At 35.6% G+C, this 23,969-nt stretch overlaps 2 protein-coding genes and 1 long non-coding RNA gene across 3 annotated transcripts in view; all 3 read right to left on the bottom strand.

Moving 5' to 3' along the window:
* The window catches only part of LOC105222670 (cholecystokinin receptor type A-like), a 63,302-nt gene extending 46,155 nt beyond the window's left edge, over positions 1 to 17,147 (bottom strand). The window contains exon 1 of the mRNA XM_049454360.1: positions 14,927 to 17,147. Coding sequence (XP_049310317.1) covers positions 14,927 to 15,488 — 562 coding nt within the window. The 5' untranslated portion in view covers positions 15,489 to 17,147. The remainder of the gene's footprint in view (positions 1 to 14,926) is intronic.
* The window catches only part of LOC125778090 (uncharacterized), a 165,847-nt gene that overhangs the window by 66,073 nt on the left and 75,805 nt on the right, over positions 1 to 23,969 (bottom strand). The window lies entirely within an intron of this gene.
* Positions 4,423 to 5,416, bottom strand: LOC125778082 (uncharacterized). Its single transcript, XM_049454371.1, has 2 exons — positions 5,086 to 5,416; positions 4,423 to 5,021 (listed from the first exon to the last, which is right to left on the bottom strand). The coding sequence occupies exons 1-2, from the start codon at positions 5,205 to 5,207 to the stop codon at positions 4,670 to 4,672; spliced, it is 474 nt and encodes a 157-aa protein (XP_049310328.1). The 5' UTR covers positions 5,208 to 5,416; the 3' UTR covers positions 4,423 to 4,669.

Raw genomic sequence — 23,969 nt, forward strand, 5'->3', positions numbered from 1 at the left:
TGTCGAGAGATGCAATGATTTTTTGTTTAGCAAATTTCCTATTGCATTAATGACTTTATAAAAAATTTGCTTCAGATATATTGCCATAGATGGGGAAGGTGTGCTTCTTTATGACTAAATTTTTTATTGCATCTTATAACATAAAAACATTTTTATCAAGCTGGGTTAACATTGCAAACAGAATATTTTTGTAACATTTAATATTAATACTTCGTCCGAGTGCCAATTTTTATTCAAGTGTAAGAGGGCAAATGGACAGACATCCGGAAGTGAACTGTTCGGTGAACAAAACTCAAATACTTTGCTCAACATGTTGCTTGAGTATAATAAAACAACGAATGCTCAAATTCGTTGTATGTTTGTACATATGTTTGTGTGTATTAAAATTGGACAAGCAAGAAAAAACAGTTATGTTTTCAGGTTACGAAAAAGTATTTGTAGTATATGAATAAATTAATTCGTTTGCTTTTAGAGAACATTTTATTTCTATTTTTTTTACTTTGTTTACTGTTCCCGACGTGAATAGTTTGTTTTTTTATTTGTTTATAGAATTCGTGAATTCGTAGAATTTTTATAGAATCGTGTAAAGAAATTGACTGAAAACATATATTTAATTTTTTGCACAGAACCGTTGATGTGGAAAGCTTAAACAGGCACGGTTTAAACTCCAATACACACAATACTACAATATCCGTTGCTCATTTCCTGCTGTTAAAATAAGAAAAAAATAAATAGAATATTAAAACGTTTAAAGCAAATAACAATCGAATTAAAAAAAATATATATAAATTTTATTTAATAACAATTCAATAGACCAGCCAAATTATTATTAAATACTCGACATACGAGTTCATTAATATATAGAGTTCAATGGAAATTATGAACTTTTCTTTGCTGTGATAAAGATAAATATTTCGCTTAATGACATTTCTATAGCAATAATCGTTTAAGCAATTTTCCACTATTCAGCCAAACCTGCCAATTACAGGGATTAAAGGTTTCCATGATCAAATAGAGAGAAACAGTTTTACGTACAGTAACAAAAACCGAAGAAAGGGAACAAAAACTGGCAAAAGCGTAATGTTGCATTATTTGACATCAATTACCATTAAATTTTTTACCAAGAATCTTGTGCAATACAATACAATTGCAACGCCTTTATTAAATGTAAAATTTCATTTCACAACTCGATATACTAATGGTCCTTTCGTGTAAATTTTATATAGAAAATGACTTCAAATTGATTGACAAAAATCAAATGAAACTTTCCCAATTTATATTTCAAAGAATATTTCTTCTAGTACTTCTCAATTTGATATTTGATTTCGTTGAATTCTCTTTTGTAAATAAGTAAATTTGTGTATAGTATAAGTATATTTTATAATTGTTTCCTTTTGCGAATTTCCGCAGTTAAATGAGATTGAGGTAGACTTGTTTGCTAAAGTGTGAATGTTGTGACCATCTTCGCTAGTTCAGATACTTTCAATATTTTTATAAATTCTTATCAGGCCACGAGCAATAGTAACGAGCCTGACACTTTTTTCAGTCCGACTTTTTATTGTGAAAATATCGATATAGGAACTTATAAAATTGGCAGCTCTTTTATCATTCTTTAAAAGGCTTTGGTAAAAACTGAAGCATTTTTTTGCATATCTAATGAAATTTAATGCATTCTAACATTGTTTCTTTCACACGTTTCTTGGCAAACTGTGTATTGGTGTATTGGTCATCGATAAGTAAAAAGTTAAAGCGTAGCAAACCGAACCAACTATTTCAGTTGCTCAAATTGACATGTGCATATGTATGTGTTGTGTTCTTTTCTCCGTTGGAAAATTTCTTCTATTATTATTAATGTTCACTGTGTCCTCTTCGAAATTGGGTAGCAAGCGGCACTTTAATTCACATACTTAATTCAAATTATTTTAGAAAGATTCATATTCAATTGAATTGAACTACCTTTCTTTTTGCTTTTACTTGAAATTTCACCGTTCAAATGCCTCATCCAAGACGGCTATTATTTGTAATTTCGGAATAGAAATAATCGTTAACACTAATTAACAAAATTTTTACTTTCATTGTCACATGTAATTTTTGAAAATACTAGGGACACTAAATAATTATACATATGAAAAAATATTGTCAGATTTTTTTGGCAAATGAAAAAATGCTCATAATTTTCGTCAATATTTAGTTTGTGGAGGATTTTCCTTGGTATCGCTTCTCCTTCAGGTCTATAAGTGAGTCCAGTATGTGTATTTTTAAAAAAATATTACTTAATTAAGTCTCTATACTTTTACGATTTACATATGGTTTCTTAGATCATTTTGGACACCGTTCACAAAGTATTTCCATTCGAGTTTTTCTTGATCTTTCAGTTCTTATACTTTATCACTTGCCGTAGTTATGGACCTACGAATATTCCCTCGGAATTTTTGTCTCCCCGATTTTTTTTCCAGTTTCACACATACATACAAAACCTCAATCTGTTTTCTAGACAGATTCATATCATGTTCTAAATTTTTGAAATCATTTTTGAAGTTGAGAGTTCATGACCTCATGATACCTCATCGTGTTGACTTCGGACAAGTATCGGAGTATAATCCTGATTTTCTGATCGATTTAGAGACTTTTGGATAAATAGCGCCGAATGTAAGATGGATCTATTGGCGGAAGTTCGAAATTATTTACCAGGTATTTACCAGGTCAATAAGTTTTGTTGTTTGATAAGAAAAACACAAATTTATGATTCAAATTACACTTTATTATTCAGTATAATATGCCTGAAACTAATACACTTGCTCTAACGATCCTACAATCTGTGAATCCCGTCCCTTAAGTGAGAATTGGTAAGGTCTGTAAAACACACTTCAACAGTCGTCATGACCTCTTCATTTTATTAAAAACGCTTACCACGCACAAATTTTTTGAGTTCTGGATACTAATGGAAGTCGCTGAAGGCCAAATCTGGTGAATACGGTGGATGCTCCAACAATTCGAACTTTAATTCATGGATTTTAGCCAATGTCAAATTGCTCTTGTGACACGATGCTTTGTGCTGATGAAAGGGAATTTTTTTCTTCTGCAAACCGGGTCTTTTTCACGAATTTTGTCCCTCAACTGGTCCAAAAGGTATAATATTCACAATTAATTGCTTTATCAGTTTGCATTTAATCCACAAACAAAATCTTCTTTTCGCATCCCAAAAAACTGATGCCATAACCTTCTTTGTGGATTTCCGGACACGAACGTCTTTCGAAGCAGAACAACCACGTTCATACCACTCCTTAGCATCTTGTTTTGATTCAGAATCATAGTTATAGACCCAAGTCTCATCGATAGTGATGAATCCATGCACAAACTCTACTTTATCGCTTTTTAAAACGCTCGAAATGTTGCTGAGAAAGTCGTATTCGAATGTGTTTTTGTTCCATTGTTAGGTGAACAATCATTATACATTTTTAACATTCGTTCGTGAATTTGTTTTGGTGCTACATCTTCCAGAAATAAGGATTTTATCACTGCACAATATTCAATTGTTTCCATTGTAAAAAAATACTGTGAATTGACAGATTGAAATGAAACTTCACATACAAGTGTACCAACAAAACAAAAAAAAGTAGCAACGCCCTCTATGAACAACCTGGTATGTTATATGGGAAGTAGTCGTGGCTGTAGTCCGATCACCTTTTTTACACTATGTAGTAGCATATGAATGCCATAAGAATGTCATGCTCCAAATTTGGTTAAAATCGGTTTGGCAGGTGTTGAGGTATGTGATTTCACCTTAAAGTGGGTGTTGCCACGGTCACGGCCCAATTTTGGCAACGGTTCCTTTAAAGTACTGTACCAAGCTCACTCATTTGGTTTCATCCATTTTCACACTGTTGGTATGAGTAATATTTACGCTGGGTGAAGTTATTTCAGCATAATTGGTTTAGGAGATCTGTACATTAAATTTATTCTAAAGGCGTGGCCAAGCCCACTTCTTCAAAAAGTTTTTCTCACAGATGACCCTGGCCACTGCGATCACCTGTACCAAATTAGAGTCTTATATCTAAATTTAGTGCTTAGTTTTAGCACTTTATAGGTTTTTGGCTTGAGGGCGTGGCGTCGATTTGTGGGCGTGGCGGTGGTCCGATTATGCTCTTCTACGAATTCGTAATTTATTTGGACAAAAGAACCCGCATATTAAGATATCTCAAGCTTTACTAAAGTTATAGCTTGCACAGACAGACGAACGGACAGGCAGTCACCCGGATTTCAATTTGTCTCGTTATCCTGATTATTTATACTTATGTATCTACATATATATTAGGTGAACAAATCTATCATACTCTGTAGCAACATGTTGCAAGAGTTTAAAAATAATCATGAAGTTCATGTGACAAAAACGTGTTCACCAGTGTAATTTAATTTTAGTCTGAGGCCCCTATTATGAGTTGCATTCGATCTTCGCTATTCGCTGGCTATCGAAAATCGAATGTCAAATTCGTATTATGAGCTATGCAACCCTGTCGAAATTTTCGTTGAGCATCGAAATGGCTGTCGAACAGAATTTACCTATCGACAGCGTAGCGTAGTGAATGGAAATTTGTGAAAATGTAGGTTTTTTGCGTTTATTTATTGCTTTATGGTAACAAATAATTAATTTATACTATTTTTGTTAATTTTATGCAGGCCGAAAGTCCCCAGAAAATCTGGTATTACTATAAAAATGTGATTTTGCTTCTTGCATTTCAGCCTCGGTATAATTGAATTTTATCCATCTTTGGCAAATGAAATTCTCCAGGGCATCGAGTACCTCAGATAGTACCACAGACACCGTGGGCTGTGCAAGTCCAAGCATGTTTTCATTCCCTATACTAAGTTGATACGATCCCTGAGCACAAAATCGTAAAGCTGTTGCCAATTTTAGTATATTGGGAATAGATTTCGCTCGTGTGCATCGCTGCAGCATCTCCTCTGTAGCGGACAGCAAATCAACAAACGCCTCTTTCGACAAACGGAAGTTTTTTATAAATCTACAAATAAAATTTCCTAAATGTTGAACATGTAGAAACCTCTAACAAATAGCATTGTACTTACGTAGCGGAATCCAATTCCAAAGGATTGGAAGCGTCCCTTAGCTTCTTTCTATTTCTAGCCAATTCCAGTAAGCTTTCATCCTCCTCTGAAGAATCGGCAAACCACAACTCAGACCTAGTCATATTTTATTTTAACTTATATTTATATTTTCTTTATTTATAAAATATTTGTTAGTTTTATCTGACAGATGTATGCTATCGTGAACATTCAAAATGATTGCAATTCACAATAACGCTAATCTTCAACGAATGAGCGTCGTAATACCAAATGCAAATTCGTTCGACCAGCATTTTCGATCGTTGTCGAAGATCGAATGCAACTCATAATAGGGCCCTGAATCTGGATGTCATTCGATTCATTAAGCGCTCTTTAATATGTCCGTCATTCACCGTGGCTTGGCGAATGGATTTAACCAATAGTTAATGGCATTGCGTGGCGGGGCCGATTAAAAACCGAGGCGAAAGCGAATAAAGTGTGATTTTTTATTTGTTTGCTGAATGTTTTTGAGGACTTTACAACAATGTAAAAAGGTGGACAATAGAGATAATAGTATCATATTTTAAGAGAATGGATTAAACACATTTGCAAATAATCTAGAAATTACGCTACGCTATTATTTGGTACTTTAAGGCTTTTCCATATTTTAACTGTTTGTGTACTTCGTAAATCTTAAGAGAATGTTTTATTATTAAACATAATTTTAACTATTAATTGATTAGATCTGTCTGCTTTAGAAAGCTGGAAATAAATCTAGCTCCTTGGATGCTATGTGATACAGTCCTCCGTTTCGACAAATGAAAAAAAGAACGAGAGTAAAAGCTCGTCATGCTGATCATTTATTTTTATTGGGTCCTGATGTTTCCTCCTGGGTGTTACAAACTCCGTGTAATGTATATAATTTTTCCGACCGTTCGACTGTTTTTAATAAGCACAATATTTCTCTATCATTATTTGTGTAATAGTAACCTGCATTGATCAATTATAAACATTATGACATTTGCTTAACATCTTTCCTCCTTTCGTGTTTAGCGAAATGAAAATATAAATAGAATATGTCTTCCTTGATTCACACATTTGCATGAAACAATATTGTGACAACCAGAGGCTGCGTGTCACTTGTTACATTCCGCCTGCTTAATGCAGTTATATACTCGCAAAGGTTAGGAGGACAAGGTAGTGAGACACGACATTGCACGAGTATGAAAACGTAAGGACAGAGTAAGGATATAGTAATTAAAAAGGAAAGCGTAAAAATTTTTACGACGGTGATAAACTTTGTTATGCCATTGTCGCTATGAGGAAATAATTAATTTTGCACAACGATTTGGTCTTAAAACATTAAATTATCGGAATAGAAGAGAGCGATTGTAAAGCCAGTTAGATACATCTGTAATACCGTCATTAGCCATAAGTAATTTGCTAAGACATTTTGAGCACGGAGATTAAGGCCTTTGTGAGAATCTTTGAAAGTTGTGTGTTCAGCTGGATACTTGTTCTTCTCATAACATAGTTCATTTGAGGTAAGCCAATTAACTGCACAAGCCGCTGATTAAATCTCATTTCGTGATTGAGAAAATTTTATTAACAAAACGAATAATTCCAGATAATAAAAATATTTTATAATTCCAAATAAGAATAGTCACCAAGAGAAAGAGAGCGAGAAGGAATACAACGATGATTACCATAAGCTATACACGTTCAATGTGTAACGTGCCAGTATTTGTTTTTTTTTTGAAAGAAAAAATTAAATTTAGATTTATTATTTGTTTTAAAAAACAAAAAAAAAGAAAACCGGTGAAGTTGGTGTTTGGCCTTGAAGATAAAAATCTAAATCTAAGAAAGCGGTAAATGCTAGGAACATTATGAAAAATTCACCAAACCTTTGAAAACACCTTTGAGGGCATTGTTTATATAAACTTGTTATAAATAAATAATAAAAATCGCACGCTTTTGAATTATTCTCAATACTTTGTTCCATTGTATTTCGAATTTATATACAAAACGTTCAGGATCGATTTCAATGAAGCAATTGTCATATATACCTACTATACATATGTGCTTATGACTACGTACGTACATTACATTGTTTAGTTTACTTAAATAAATAAAAAATGAATAAATAACTAGTAAGGAAAGGCTAAGTTCGGGTACAACCAGGCATATTACATTTTTTAGTCCCGGAAATTCTTTCAGGTGCTGCACAATTTTTATATTAAAACACAGTAGTTGGGGATTACCCCCACTCGACTCAATTTGATAAATTTTTGCCAATAACACCTACTATTAACGTACCACATGCTAATTAAATGTGCCTGGATTTCGTTAACTCTTTTCGGCGCACTATAAGAAATCGCTGAAAATTAGCATACCTTTTTCATTTATTTTAAATATTTATTGAAAAAAAATATATAAAGAAAAAGCTATCCTTCCAGGATTCTGTGTAAGGATATGGTACAATTGTTATACCACTGCGCATATTGTACTTGTTTTATTTGTGAAATTCATTGAAGTAACATTTCGTTTTGCCAGGAAAAAGTGGCACTTGCAAGTTGAGCACATCCACGGAGGTCTTCGTTAGTGTCCCTTTATGCTGCAGTACGTACATCTACGTAAAGTGGTTCTGACTGGTTGGTGAGATGATGAGGATCGTGTGTTTGGATCTACAAGCAGTTTATTTTTTTATATTTTAATTTTATTTTTCTTACTCCACATGGATGGGACAAACAGTTCATTGTTACTTCTTAGGTCCGCTAGATGAACTTCGTCGTTGCTTTCGAAAATTTCTGCGAATTATCTGTTTTGCTGCAATTTTCATTGCGCTCTTCCTCGCTCTCGCCTTCAATTACGCAATCAAAGACTTCCTGAATATTTTGGTGATCGAATATATCAACGGCGCCCACAATTGAATCAGTATCTGATGGAGCTTCTGCTAAATCAATTTCCTCATCGATCGAATCCAATAAGTAGGAAATATCACAAAAACAACATATAGAATTATCTCTTTCGTACACTATACCATCACCAAACATCGGAAATAAAGTCGGACGAATGTTCGACAACTCTGACATAATCCAATATTTACCTCGGCTCCCAAAAATCCCTCTTAGACCATCTCGGGTGTAATATTTACATATTCATTTATCGCGCTTGTATAAGTTTTTATGAAAACCGTAAAATGGGGAGTGGACGGGGTTATATTCCGATTTCATCTAATTTTACAGCGTAGGTAAGAGTGCTAGAAATATTTGCTTCAGCCGTTGTGGTTGTCACTTTAGTGGCTTAGAAGATGTGTATGTAGCGATTAGCATCTCTCCAAATTGTAATAGATCCACTTATTAATAATTTCTAATATTGTAACTACTTAACTACTTTCATCTAGTAACATTTCATTTAGCAAACAAAGCAATGTCATCGTATATCTCATATAGCTCATCGTTCCATCGAATGCGAGATTCGCCGTAGCCAATGCGCAAAGGACCATAAAACTTCCGCATATAAGAGAGGAGATTGGTTTTTGTTCGTCGAGAGAGGACTTAACTTTTGAATTGTCTACTCAGTACCTGTTGGCAATAGTTATTCTGTGTTTGATTTCGAGACTGACATTGTTGTTGGTGTTTTTACTGGTTCCAAGATAGACGAAATTATCTACGACTTCGAACGTATGACTGTCAACAGTGACGTGGGAGCCAATTATCGAGTGCGACGACTGTTTGTTTGATGACAGGAGATATTTCGCTAAGGATAAATATTTTGGGTATCTCCATGAAGAAGCTTCACAGCAGCTAGTACCAAATAGGACAAAGGGGTGGCAGCGTTCACCTTTGGGTGAAATCCCATACCTCAGGACCAGCGAAATCGGCCAACCATGCCTATAATTCATAAACCGCATTTTTATTTTCCAATGATGTTTTCACATTACAGTAGACAAATCAATATAAGTATATATGGACCTCATATGGCTCCCTTTTTACTGAAAATGTCGGTCAATCTTTGAGATATAGTAGTGAAATTTTCTCCGAATTTAACTTTTTTCTGATAATAATGTACTTTCGTGTCAAAAATGCATAAAAGGGATATTTCTGTAGTCACCATATTTAATATAAGAATTATCCAACTTCCGGTTGACTTTTTTACAATTTATATCGGTCAATCAGCGAGGTTTAATAATGAAACTTATAAAACATCATCTTCTGGCACTAATGTGTCATAATGTCAAAAATATATTGAATCAGGTCAATACTACTCCTAGCCCCATATACCCAATACAAGGATTTCAAACTTCCGGTTGCCTTTATACCTTATAGCTACCATTTATTACGTATAATGATTTTCGCTATTTTATCGGACTGCCGAATGTTTCCGAATATATTTGAGTAATGTGACGCAATACGTCCAGACCTTCTCTTAACCTAATTACACCCGATATAAATAATATGAAGTTCTAAACCTAAGTTAAATTTTTCGTATGCTGTCTTTGCTGCCATAGCTGTGCCTACATAGTTCCACGTCATTTAAACTGTTTCAACTGTAAGAACATGAAAAGAAATCGTGCAACAATGTAAGACTTTTCGAGTGCAAAGAATGTAATTTTCAATCTGCCTTCACATTGATTGCAATTTTCAGGAAGAACACAGGCAAATTCCGCTTATGCCATGCGCCACTATAAATACACACATGGATTCGTTTGACCGTTTGACCAAATATTGGTTGTTTCGCTTACTTTCTGTACCGGTGCTTAGTTTTACCTGAACTCATCAACACCAGTGCGCCACGGGGGGTGGAAATTGAAAATCAATTGTTCGCTTTAACTGCTTTTGAATTTCATAGTGGGGTAGTACAATAGTTTTTGTGAAATACAAGTATATTTTGCTTTACCTACAGCAATATATCAAACAAATACAAAGAGCAACATTCACACATACACAGACTTTGGTAACATAGCATATAGCCGTTATGCAGATCCTATATTTCAACTAAAAGCAATTATTCCTGCGGAACTTCGAAAATTGCCTGATACATAAGGCATTACTTTGTAGCGTTATTTATTGGGTTTCGCACATTTTGCCCTTCGGCATACGTGGATTAATATTTGTATATGCTGACGTATATATACATACATATATATACATATATATAATATATATATACATATAATTTATTGATTGACCCGTGACAACATATTATACTAAATATAATACAAATGGAAGTCATTCTCACTTACCATAGGAAAGCATTCCTCAAAATTGCCGCAGAGGCGATAATTTCAATTTATTGAGAAGGAAGATCCATTTATGTATTTATTATTTGAAATATAAATGACTCACTTGGAATTCTGATATAAATTTCTTAATCACCAAAATCCTTCTCCAGTCGTTACGGAATATCGCTGAACTCATTTCTTGTGACGTGTAGTTTCTCACTCAAGCTAGAACTCCAATGACGTTAAAATGGTCGCAACTGATATTTATGTTGAGTGACATATAAACCATTTATGTAGGACATGGCCAATGCAATATAACCAGAAAGCTCAGCGCTATAACAGGCACTGTACATGGTTACAAGAATATAAATCTTTAATTTAATTTTTAATTTATCGGAGTTAAAGTAAAAAACGAAAAAATAGTGTTGAGACCTTGTTCTCAAGTAGGTATACTTATCGTATTTGTATCGTCAAACTTTTTTCTGTGGTCGAATGTCTTCTCATTTTGAGGATATAAAATAAAGATCTTTTAATCTGGATTTATTTTCGACACGCCTGAGTCGTGCCAAATTATTTTTGTTCAGCATAGTTTGGCATTTCATCACGGAAAGACTTACGCCTGAACAACATTTACAACTCGTTCAACTTTATTACGAAAATTCATGTTCTGAATGAAAGAATTTGTTTCACGCGCTTCTTTCAACTTATGGTCAACATAATCGGCCGCATGAGCGTATAATTCGTAACACCATCACCATCTTAGTGAAGAAAATATAGCAACCGCAGCTGAGAGTGTATTCGAAGACCGTGGAGAGCAACTCGGACTGACGTAAATTGAAAGCGTGTAAAATAGAGCTTGTGCAATAACTGAAGCTGCAACACCTTCGCAAGCAACATCGCTTCGTTCTATGGGCTCCTTAAAAAGTTTCCAAAATAAACTTTTGTTCAGCTATGAGGTCTATTTCTGACTCAATGGGCATGTAGACAAGCAAAATTGCCGCAATTGAGATGGAAAGCATCCTGAATAGATTCAAGAGGGGACCATTGAAAACGTAGGCGTAACACGTCAATGGCGACCGTTATTGCGCCATGATAACCGACTTTTTGATGCCTGATATTGAAGCTCGTGATCTCGGTTTCATCCTTGGTTTTACCAAGGCATGTCCACTTCGCATGAACAGATAATTTCACGTTTTAGCCCGGTTAATTTGCCTCTAAGCTCGTGTGATATCATAGTGTTAGACTTTTTCCTGTGGGGATATGAAGAGTCAAAAGTCTATGCGGACAATTCTGCTTCGATTCAGGTCTAGGCAGAAAAACATCACGCATGTCATTAGAGAGTTACCAGTTAAAATATTCAAAGGAGTCCTCGAAACATGAACTCAAACGGGTGGACTATCTGAGACGTAACTGAGGCCAACATTTGAAAGACAAAATCTTCAAAAAAATAAATGCCAAATAATGTTCATTCGAAGGACGATTAACATTCCCCATTATTATCATTCACTCCGTTGAATGAACGTCTAGCCACAATCCGCATCAAAGCGAGGTCCTTCAAAATATCGCTGATTTGCGTCCACGCCCAAAGATGCCTTCTATGAGCGCTTGGAGCGCACTTATGAGAGATGGCCCCGCCACGATGTCAAAATCGTGCTTGGCGACATTAACGCCAGGGTCGGCAAAGAAGGTATCTTTGGCACTACTGTCGGTAAATTCAGCCTCCACGAGGAAACATCCCCAAATGGGTTGAGGCTGATCGACTTTGCCGGGGCCCGAAATATGGTTATCTGTGGTACTAGATTCCAGCACAAGAAAATACATCAAGCTACCTGTCTGTCGCCGGATCGAAAAGTCACCAACCAGATCGATCATGTTGTGATAGACGGAAGACACGTCTCCAGTGTTTTAGATGTGCGTGCGCTCCGAGGTCCTAACATCGACTCGGACCACTATCTTGTTGCAGCTAAGATTCGCAACCGCCTCTATGCAGCAAAAAACACACGCCAACAAATACAAGGAAGGTTCGACGTCGAGAAGCTGCAATCACAAGAGACAGCCGAACGATTCTCTACTCGGCTTGCATTCCTGCTCTCTGAGAGCACTCGTCAACAACTCGGTATTAGGGAACTGTGGGACGGCATTTCAAACTCCTTACGTACAGCTGCAACCGAAACCATTGGTTTTCGGAAAGTACAAAAGAACAGTTGGTACGACGAGGAGTGCCGTGTCGCAGCGGAGAGAAAACAGGCTGCCTACCTCGCAACGTTACGACCGACCACAACACGTGCGGGATAGGATAGATACCGAGAGTTGAAGAGAGAAGCGAGATGCATTTGCAGACAGAAAAATAAAGAGTATGAAGAGCTTGAAAAGCTGGCCGATGAGGGTAATGCTCGAAAATTCTACGAAAAAATGCGGCGGCTTACAGAAGCCCCAAAAGTGATCTAGTCACCGATGCCCAGAGCATACTTAAATTATGGAGGGAACACTTCTCCAGACTGTTGAATGGCAGTGAACGTACAACGCCAGGAGATGCCGAATCCGATTCCCCAATCGATGAGGATGGAGCAGACCCGACCATGAAGAAGTTCGAATAGCAATTATCCGTCGGAAGAACAACAAAGCGGCGGGGCCGATGGATTGCCGGCCGAGCTATTCAAACACGACGGGGAAGAACTGATAAGGAGCATGCATCAGCTTCTTTCTAAAATATAGTCGGACGAAATCATGCCCAACGATTGGAATTTAAGTGTGCTATGCCCAATCCACAAAAAGGAAGACTCCACTATCTGCGCCAAAGGTTCTATCGAGCGTATTGTGTGAAAGATTTGAGCCCACCGTCAACAAACTGATTGGACCTTATCAGTGTGGCTTTAGACCTGGCAAATCAACAACCGACCAGATATTCTAATCTTGGTAACGACCCGTGAAAGAAGAATCGACATACACGACCTCTTCGTCGATTTGAAAGCTGCTTTCGACAGCACGAAAAGGAGCTGCCTTTATGCCGCGATGTCTGAATTTGGTATATCCACAAAACTAATACGGTTGTGTAAACTGACGTCGAGCAACACCAAGAGCTCAGTCAGGATCTCTCCGAGCCGTTCGATACCAAACGAGGTTTCAGACATGGCAACTCCCTATCTTGCGAATTCTACAATCTGCTGCTGGAAAAAAAATTGGAGCTGCAGAACTTAATTGAGCAGGTACAATCTTTTACAAGAGTGCACAACTGCTGACGTTGCCGATGATATTCATATCATCGGCCTCAACACCCGCGGCGTTAGTTCTGCTTTCCCCAGACTGGAGAAGGAAGCAAAGCAAATGGGTCTGGCAGTGAACGAGGGCAAGACGAAATATCTCCTGTCATCAAACAAACAGTCGTCGCACTCGCGACTTGGCTCCCACGTAACTGTTGACAGTCATAACTTCGAAGTAGTAGATAATTTCGCCTATTTTGGATCCAACAACAACAATGTCAGCTTTGAAATCCAACGCAGAATAACTCTTGCTAATAACTGGTGCTACTTCGGACTGAATAGGCAATTGAGAAGCAAAGTCCTCTCCCGACAGACATAAACCATACTATATAAGACACTCATAATTCCCGTCCAGCTATATGGTGCAGATGCCTGGACGATGTCAACATAAGATGAGTCGACGTTGCGAATTTTCGAGAGAAATGTTCTGCGAAAGATTTATGGTCCTTTGCGCGTTGGCCACGGCGAATATCGCATTCAATGGAACGATGAGCTGTACGAGATATACGACGACATTGACATAGTTCAGCGAATTAAAAGACAGCGGCTACGCTGGCTAGGTCATGTTGTCCGCATGGACGAAAACACTCCAGCTCTGAAAGTATTCGACGTAGTACCCGCCGGGGAAAGCAGAGGAAGAGGAAGACCTCCACTCCGTGGGAAGGACCAAGTAGAGAAGGACCTGGCTTCGCTTGAAATATCCAATTGGCGCCACGTTGCGAAAAGAAGAAACGACTAGTGCGGGGTTGTTAACTCGGCTATAATCGCGTAAGCGGTGTCTGCACCAATAAAGAAGGAGATGTAATAAAAAAGTTTTAATTCTGTTGCAGAATACAAAGTTATTTAGGATGGTTGTTCGGATTTCTGAACAGTTCTTGACGGCTATAATTGTAAATAAGATATTTTTGTAAACCTGTACATAAAGAGATATCACATTACAAATATGTATGAGCATTATCGCCAACACATACGAATATATTCTTCAGCATAGATATGTATTTACAAATACTCATTTCTATCAACACTGTAATTAATGTTCATTTCAGATATATTGAATAGAGACTGTAACATTTATTTTTCTAAAGAATTGCAAGGGCTCTTACTTTAAAGAGGGAAGAAAAGTAGCCGATAGGTGGGTTTATTTTATATTATATCATTTCAGTAGGTCGCTAAATGTTATTGTTGTGAAAATGTATTTCTTTAAGATTACTCTATGTGAGAAAAACATGTGCTGCATTATACTCATTTTTTACTTTACTGGTCCTTGTAGAAGTATAAATAGCCTTCGAAATTCCCAAAATTTCGCAAACATAAATTAAACTAATTAGTTCTTCTAAATCATTGAACATTTAGTTTTCCATCATTTTTATTTTTTACTTACCTTGAGAAAATTGTATAAGTTTGCAAAAGAATTCTCCGAAGATGAAGTGGCGCAGCAGTGTGCCGACTAAGGTAATGGGCATGCACAGCACACCCAGCAGCATATCGGATATAGCGAGATTCAGCAGGAAGACATTAGTCACATTGCGCATACGGCGATTTTGTACGAGTGTTGAAATCACGAGTAGATTCCCGAAAATTGCAAAAAAAAAGATCACGCAGTAACAGGGTATTAGCCAAATGGGAATTTCCGAGCTAATACGCGGTGTCACCGCAGAAGTACCATTGTCACCGAATGCGCTCTCATTCTGAAAGACGAAGGTGAGAGGCGATGGCGCTTGTGGTAGTATTAGTCGCACGTTCTCGTTGACGGTCATATTCAAATCCTCGTTCAACAGTTCGCGGCTGAGTGTGCCGGCAGCTACCAATGCAGCAGCGGGTTCCACACTTGTCACAGATATTCCGGTGGCGTATGTGGGTGTTGGCGATGTGCTCTTTGATTTCAGCTCATACGAGTAGTTAGAGAACTTTTCACTTTCATATTCCCTAGTGTAAATGAACATTCCGAATTAGATTGTTGACAAAATGCAATGCAATGAAATTTTCCCTGTGTCGTGTTTGCTCTAAAGAATTATTTAATTATCGTCGCTAAAATGATTTTAATGCACACACATTAAGTAAGCACATTAGTACACTACACTTAACGCTCCCTTGTATACTTTATGTATTTTTGTGCTTTATAAATACATCGTTTTTATGAGTTATTATATGTTTGCGCTCTTATTGTGCATTAAACATATTTACTGCACTTTTGCATTATTGTTTTGGTATTAAACACTCTTGCTCACTCAACGCGATGGTTGCAGGGGCGTATAAGTGACCGATGGCGCTGAGGCAAATAACAATTCACTACCTTTTTGAACTTATGTCGATTTTACGCTGCTTTTACGTTGTAAATTAAGTTTGACTACTGTTTCGTTAACCTTTTTAACAAGTTTTTATTTATGCTTGTGTAACATGTGCCTTTTAGTCGCATAAAACAATATTTCTGAAAACATAACGACATAACGAAAGCCTTTTAATTAACATTTCATGTAAAAAATTGGAAAATGTGGTGGCTATAACAAAAAGTGTTTGAGGATAAAAGGAAACAAGTCGTTGAGGATTCCCCGGTTCCATAGTTCTCGAAGGGCCCGTCTTATCATAGGTGATTAATTCGAACATTTATTTAAAAAGACTGTTTTCTCGCTTTTGTAAATTGTCACGAAAAATACGGAAAAGCTATTGCCTCATTAATTAACAAAACAAGGCTACGATTATAGTAGTAATATGAGCGGTAAATAAGAAGTAGGAAGGGTTCCAAAGTCATATCCAACGTAAAAATAAATGTGTGCAGTTCTTTTGCCCTATGGATAAGCACACCATTTGAATTTGGAGTCCACTCGGCTGAATGCTGTACTCGACCAATAACATTTTCTGGTGTCGTTCAGAAATATTCCGGCATATTCTGTAGCAGCAGGGAAATTCTGAAATTCCAAATACCCAATTCCCTTCACTTCCATTCTAATACAAGGTGGCCTGCAAGAATCGGTGCCGTCAAACCATTTGCGAAAGATCCTCCCGGATTTTTAAGCACTTTGCAATAAGTTAAAAATACACAACCCTAGGCCAGAAATTCGTAGTGACGTTCAAGGAACGTCTGAAAAATATGATCAAATTTCAGTGCGTTTTGATCAACCAATGAAAGGAACTACTTCAAAACATCAATGCAATCATCGACGCTGAAGTTAGAAATATAGAAAGCTTCCTTGTGGATTTGAAATTTCTGTGCAACCATTGGAAAAATTGGGAATGACATTAAAAAAGAAAAGCTGCCATAGTTCATGATATAAAAGAAAATGAACTCAACGCAGCTGCAAACATTTTACACAAAATGATTCCGTTGATGTATGTTGTCCAATGAAGTAACATATTCACTTCAGACACGTTTACCATGCCAATTTGAAACCCATCTTGCTCCATAATATTTGATGAATGCCAACAATGCCCGAAAATTAGGAAGACTTTCCTAAATATTTGCATCACTTTGAGAACTATCTATACCCTGCCTAGAGGTAGAATAAGCCAAGAAGCTGGATTTCCAGACTATTATCCACGTATTTGCTGCCGCCAAAGCTGCTTTCTAAGTTTCAAATAATTGCTTGGAGAAGTTTAAGCTACATGTTAAAGAACCATAGTCAACAGATTTCAAAAGAATTGTTCTGTCATTAAATACTTGTAGATCGTTAAAAAAAATATTTGAATAGTATAATTATGTCTTCTTATAACTGTCATGAATTGCTATCTCTATGTAAGATCGATAAAATAAAAACAAAAAATATTTTGTACTAAAAGTTTATGTATGAACTGATCTATACATTATTGATTATCAACTTCAACAACTAAGAACGTAATAAATTTGCTGTGGTGAAAGCATATGGTAAAACACTGCATCCTATTTGACTTATTTTTCAAAAACATTTAGGAAGTAGGAAGAGGGTGAAACAAGTTTGTGAAGCATTAGAAATATTCTTGTAGGGAAGTAGTGCAAACTTTTTTATATGCAATACCAATCTTCTCAAATTGCTAAGAAATACTACTGTGGGCAAAAAATAGTGAATCCTTTTAATTTAAATCTCGCGTGAAAACCCATTTGCCGAAATATTTCTTATTGGTACAAATTATTCAAAGAGAGTCAAGAACGCGTTAACGACGAACCACGTCAAGGACTGTTACCAAAACCAACTGATAATCAACACGTCAATAAAATAAAGGAATTTCTGCTTGAGAATCGACGATTAACGGTCACAGATCTTACCGGCAGCGTTGGAATATCAGAAAGATCAGTGAAAACCATTTTAAAAGATTGTTTGGGCCTAAGAAAAGTGAAAGCACGATTGGTTCCAAAATCAATAATTTTTTTCGAAAAACAGCGATCGCGTTATTGTATGTGAAACAAGGCTTTCAGACTACCAGTATGTCATGATACGTATTAATAATGGCGATGAGTCTTGGACTTAGCTTACGATTCCTAAACAGACGATCAGTCGGCCGAATATCGTGGCAAAAGTGAACCGAAAAAAAATTAAGATTATGTTGACAGCTGTTTTCGATTATCGAGGTGTGGTTCACTTCGAATTCTTTCCGACCGGCGAAACTGTCGACAAGGAATACTATTTGTGAGTTAAGCGTCGTTTGCGTAAAGGTTTTCGTTAAAAAGACCCGCACCTTTTGGTGTCATCAGACTCAACGATAGCTCCGAACCATGAAGGCAGTGAACAAAGTCTTACTATTTTTTTCTCATAGTAATACGAGTAATATGCTTCAACTATAAAAATTTTACTCAAGTTGTTTCGTGTTCGGAGGGAATACGGAATTTTACTCATCTCGACTGCCTAACCATTTTAAAATACAAGTATGTATGTGAATAACTGATGGTTAAGGGATCGTCTCAGTGTGAAATTTTCGAAAAATCGATTTTTTTTGTTGCGTTGCACTGTAATAAACATTCTCTGAAATTTTAAAATCGAAATTCAAATTATTACGGTTGCTACAGCCTTTCTTGTAATAAGAGAACATAGTCGGGAATATAGCGACTCCAATCTTTAAACGCGTTTTTTTCAGAATGGTGTTCTACAAAACGGTCTCTACTCTCAAAGGAAGAGTTTTGAAGATATTTAGTTCCAATTCGGAGAAAACACTTTTAACGTCATTGGCTATCGCGCTATTGAGCTCTTCCTATTTTTTTCTGTCGAAATAAAGAGTCAAAATCGAGACTTTTTGTTCAAACCGTCGCTATTTTGTCGAATTTCAAGAAAAAACACAATAAGTTTCCATAGCGCGATAGTGACTTCTCTACAGATTAATCATCTTTTTGAAATTTTTGTTTAACATCAAAATTGCGGCCACAGTCGTGGAGATCGTACAGCGTTTTTTTTTTACGCGTCATAATCAGGCGTTCTCTTAAGTAAACGAAATTATTCCACTCTGTAGAAACATTTTGCGAGAATATGAAGAATTATATTGGATAGTTTCATATTCATGTCTATTCGATAAGAGTACTAATAAAATTAATTAAGAAGAAGAAATATATGTATATAAACAAATTTAAGTATTTATTTTGCTCAAAACTTGATTTTAGTTTTGAGCTGTTGAAAAAACGTTACTTTGTCAATTAAATAATACTCTCTTGATCGTGTTCTTTGTTTAGCTGTTATAATGAATAGAACACAAAAGAGTAGTAGATATTGATGAAGGTAGTGGTTTTACCCACACCTTTTAAGATATAACCACTTGGAACTATAGCACACAATAACCGCATAATCTTATACTCATTCTCAATATTTTTTTCCACTTTTGACACAGGGAAGGGTATTTCCTTTTTTAAATTAAAAATTAGAACAAATTCTATTTGTTTGCTTCCGTGTCACAATTTCAAACTATTTTTTCTTAGTCATTAACTTTTCCAAACGTCTCAGAATGAAATTTATATTATTGCGATGTTATTTCCGCACCGTGACGCTTGTTATTCCTTGTATTTAGTAGTAACTGTCTACACAGCGTTTTATAAATTCTTATATTTTTTGACATAAATAAGATTTTATTTTATTTGATTCACACTTTTATCCGTTTAACATTTTTGAAAGCCTTTGAATATCCAGTAATGGTTCCGCGATATCTAGAAGCAGTTATGCACCGCGCAACGCGTTTTGTTGAACTGAAGCGGTGCTTCTGTTATATTGACTATTTAAAAGAGCCTTTGCAGCATCTGCAGACAAATTTTGTGAATGAATTGCAGCGAAATGTCGATAGAATCCGAATGAAATTCGCACTTCGGTTGCTGTTAGACGAACAACAGAGAAATAATATATAGAATGTTAGCAGAAGTCCATACAATTGCCATCAAACTGGCGGAAAGACATTGGACATTGAATTATTTTGTTCTTTTGCTTTAAACTTTGTATTGGAGATACAAATAAATCTACAGCTTTGAAAACAGGATATTCTAATACAAAATTTTCCGCTCTACGTATTCGTATAGTACGGTACAGCAAGTCGTATGAGCAATATGAAGACTTGATAATTCACTTGTATGAATGCTCAGGTCATTTAATATATAATTTTAATTGCGTATATCTTTTAAAGGAATGTTTTTTGTAGAGCGGAAAATTCTGTTAAAGCTGTGGATTTACTTGCTTTATGCAAAGTATCTAAAAGACCCACATTAAAGTAAAAACTTGAACTTCTTAAAAATTGGGCATAAATTCGCCCAATGCCAATTACTTAAATATACGTATGTATGTATTGAGTTTATATAGGAAATGAGAAAAGCCTTTATAATTTCTGCAAGTTCAATAAGTCTCTAACTCTAATAGCGGGTATGCCCATTTCGACGTAAGGAGTCATATGCCACATACCACTCTGCTATTTTCAATGAAATTATCACCTGTTGTCATTATGCTAACCCCTAATTTTGGTCTCAAAGTAGAAAACATTTGGAGCAGTTAACTTTATCGTTTTCTCCACTCTTCAGCAACATATGTATATGTATACTAGGGTGTCCGTTATTTACCAAATTGATTATTTTTGACGAGACGCCCCTTCAACTTTTAGTTTTCCATCTAAAAAAAAAATATCAGACCATAAAAAGCCCTTAATTTTCGTATAAACCTTGCCCCAAACACGATACATTTCCCATTGAAATTACATGGAATTTTGCCACTTTTTTTAATATTTTTTTTTCTCTGGAACTCTCTCGTTTGTAGGAATAAAAAAAGTCATATTCTTATACAGAATTGAATGCTCTACAAAAAACGTCGAAGAAAACAATTGAATTTTACAAAAAAAAATTTCAATTTGCCTAATGTATATCTCTGTAATTTCTTTAGCAGTTTTGGCTGGTTCTGATCGAAGTTTCGCTTGCTGTCGTTAACGGTGATTTACAGCTGGCTATGACTATATAATACAATAAAGTTATTGTTAAAAGTAAAACACTTTTTATTCGATCAATCGCTTCTTTAGACTGGCCTTATGAACGGTATCAAATTTGAATTTCTGAAATAGACTAACTCATAAGATGTTGTAACAAAAGTGCACAAGGACTGCTTGATCATATCTTGCACGAAATATTGGATGATAGCTTTCTTCGTTGTGATGGGTTTAGCGTTTGCTCTCTATAAACGTGAGATTCCTTCATAGTAGTGTTTGATGCTGTTTCAGTAGATCAGTTGAAATAATGAACTTCACGGCGAATCCGTAAAAGGCAAGCAGTATACAATCTTTAGGAAGAGTGAAGACCACCGTTATATGGGATTATCAAGTTCCAATCTACTTAGTCATAGGTCTCTATTATGCGTCATTGCTGGGAACCGAGTAGCGCAGAAAAAAAGCCCCATTTGGTGAAAACAAGGTTTCTACGAGTTTTATAACTGCTGCTTTAATTAAAACAATGGTTATTGTTTGAGTTGAATGAGGAGATTATCGCCGCATACTTCCGCGGCTAGAAAACATATACATATACATATCTCAGACGGTTAAAGAAATGAAATCGCCATATTTTCAACATTTTCCTATTTTCTTTCGTAAGCTAAGTACTTTTCGGAATTCCCTCATTTTATTGGTTTAGCCTTTTATTTATTATGAAAATCTGATGTGATTTTACACTTCTAAAGTTAGCAAATCCTGGTACTTTGCTAAAACTTTACATAATATCAGAATATAAAGTCGAAGTTTTGGTTTGATAGAAAAAAAGCTGCTTTCTATATGTGCAAATATATTTGGTACCTGTTCCTTATCAAACGACCAGAAAACAGAAGTTCCTCATCAACACGATGAGCGATAGATTTATGTAATATGTATCTCCAAGGAAGGAAAGTGAAAATAAATGTAGGATGATAGAACTACATGTCTTCCTTGGCATTCAGAGGTGGAGCGAGCATTTTTCATAAATATTAAAATTTGTATTTATTTTTCCTTCAGTTTACATGTAACCCTTCAATTAATCGCACATTCGACCTTAACGTTAATATTGCTTTCAATTTTCGGTTATTTACTTCTTTAACGGTCAGTAACCTATTTAAGATTTCTTTCTTTATTTAATCTTTACTTAAGTGCATGCAATGTTGCAAGTGCTCTGTGGAAGTGTAAGCAAATTTGGTGGCGCATCTGAAATCACAGCCGAAGTTTAAATTTAGCGGGAGAAAATTAACATATTTCCACCGTTCACAAACCCGTTTGTTTGGATAATTGTCTGAACGTTAGAATTTCTTTACCTCACCTGTGGAATAGGAGCGTAGTTTAAACAGTCCAATTTCTCCATTACAACTTATAAAATTAGTTGGGAGCTTTCCTAACTCCTAAGCATATACATATTTACATATGTATATAGGTATATATATGTATGAATGCACGTATTCAATTTAAATGTAATATTCATATAACCAAAAAACATCTGTTACCTCAGCTACTTTGAATATCTTGGAACTGAATTTCTTAATTAAGATTTCAATTATCAAGCTAAAAGGGACAAACTTTTCATTGCTGTAATCGAACTCCGAAAGTTTCAATGCTCTTTCTATACACTGTACCATATGTTTATTTAATACCGTACGTATGTAAGAGGTTCGATTAATACGCGTAAAAGTACCAATTTGACGTAACATCTGTTATTTCTTACTAAAAATGTAATTTGGAGCGGCGTTCAATAACAGAAAATAATTTGGAAGAAACACTTTAAAACTTTGCTTTCAACACTTGGGCGTCCTTGAAATTGTCCTAAATAGTTTAATGTAACTATTACCGCCAGCAGTTGTTACAATAAACAAACATATTTAAGAGTTATAAAAGAGTTCCATTCAAAAGCGTCTTTAAGGCAAGATAATAGTTATTACTGTAAGAGTTCCATTAACACTCTGGCAAGTCAGAGAAGAGTTGTACATATATCACTAATATTGCTAAACCACAGAGAGAGGCTTACAGAATCGTATTTTTATAGACCCCTAAGCCTCCTATTCTATATGAATATAATGCAATAACAGAGCATCAATTCGAGTTTCGTACAAAAGATGTTGCAGTAAAAACATAAATGATTGTAATACAAAATTCGAAAAACATTCGATCACCGAGAAAATTTTAGTAGTTATTATAAGGTGCCAAAACTATTTTCAATGTGTGAGATATACTATGTATAATTCAAGGTCTGAAATAATCCCTTCCTGACTATAGTATGTATGTTTTATATCAAAAATGGGTTGAAACGGGTCAATACTTCTCTTAGCTCCTCTCATAGAAAATCTTTGAACTTTCGGGCGCCTTTATACCGCATATATCGGTCAATATGTGATTATACTGAAATACTATAATAAAATATGGGAAACTCGTTTAAGGGGTTACATGGGTTTACGGATTTAAAAAAATTGAATATTTTTTATTATCTTATTCAATTCTACAACACTTCTAAAATGTTGTCCTAAATTTTCAAGCTAATTCTAGAAATAATTTCGGAGACACCAGCTATAGAACTTGTGCGCCCGAGGCTAGTTGGGTGAAGTGCGCCGTCTTTAAACGCATTTTTTCGAAACTGTGTGTTTTGAAGTCGGTTGGCAAGATTTATCGAGAACTACTCAACCGATCTTCATAAAATTCTATACAGGTCTTTGATATACAATTCTTACAAACTTGTACGAAGGATTTTTTTCTAAAAATGTCTTGTAATTTTCATTGAAATTTTAATTTTTTTGTAAAAATGTTTGCCAAAACTCCAAGTTTTAGTTTGTTTTTCCTTCATTCAAGTTCTAAATTAAGGTGTTAACACAAATACGTATTTTTCACTTTGGATTATCTTGTAAGGAGTTATTCTGCCAACCTGGTCGCACCTATTTTACGAGAGGCCCCCGAATCGGCGTCACATTGACCGAGTTTAAAATATTTTTTTTTTTCAAAAATTTCAGAAGTTCTTTGTTAATAGTGTATATTTAATTTTTTATATGGGAAAAAATGTTGAACGA

The sequence above is a fragment of the Bactrocera dorsalis genome, chromosome 4 (assembly GCF_023373825.1).
Source record: "Bactrocera dorsalis isolate Fly_Bdor chromosome 4, ASM2337382v1, whole genome shotgun sequence".
Taxonomy (NCBI): Eukaryota; Metazoa; Arthropoda; class Insecta; order Diptera; family Tephritidae; genus Bactrocera; species Bactrocera dorsalis.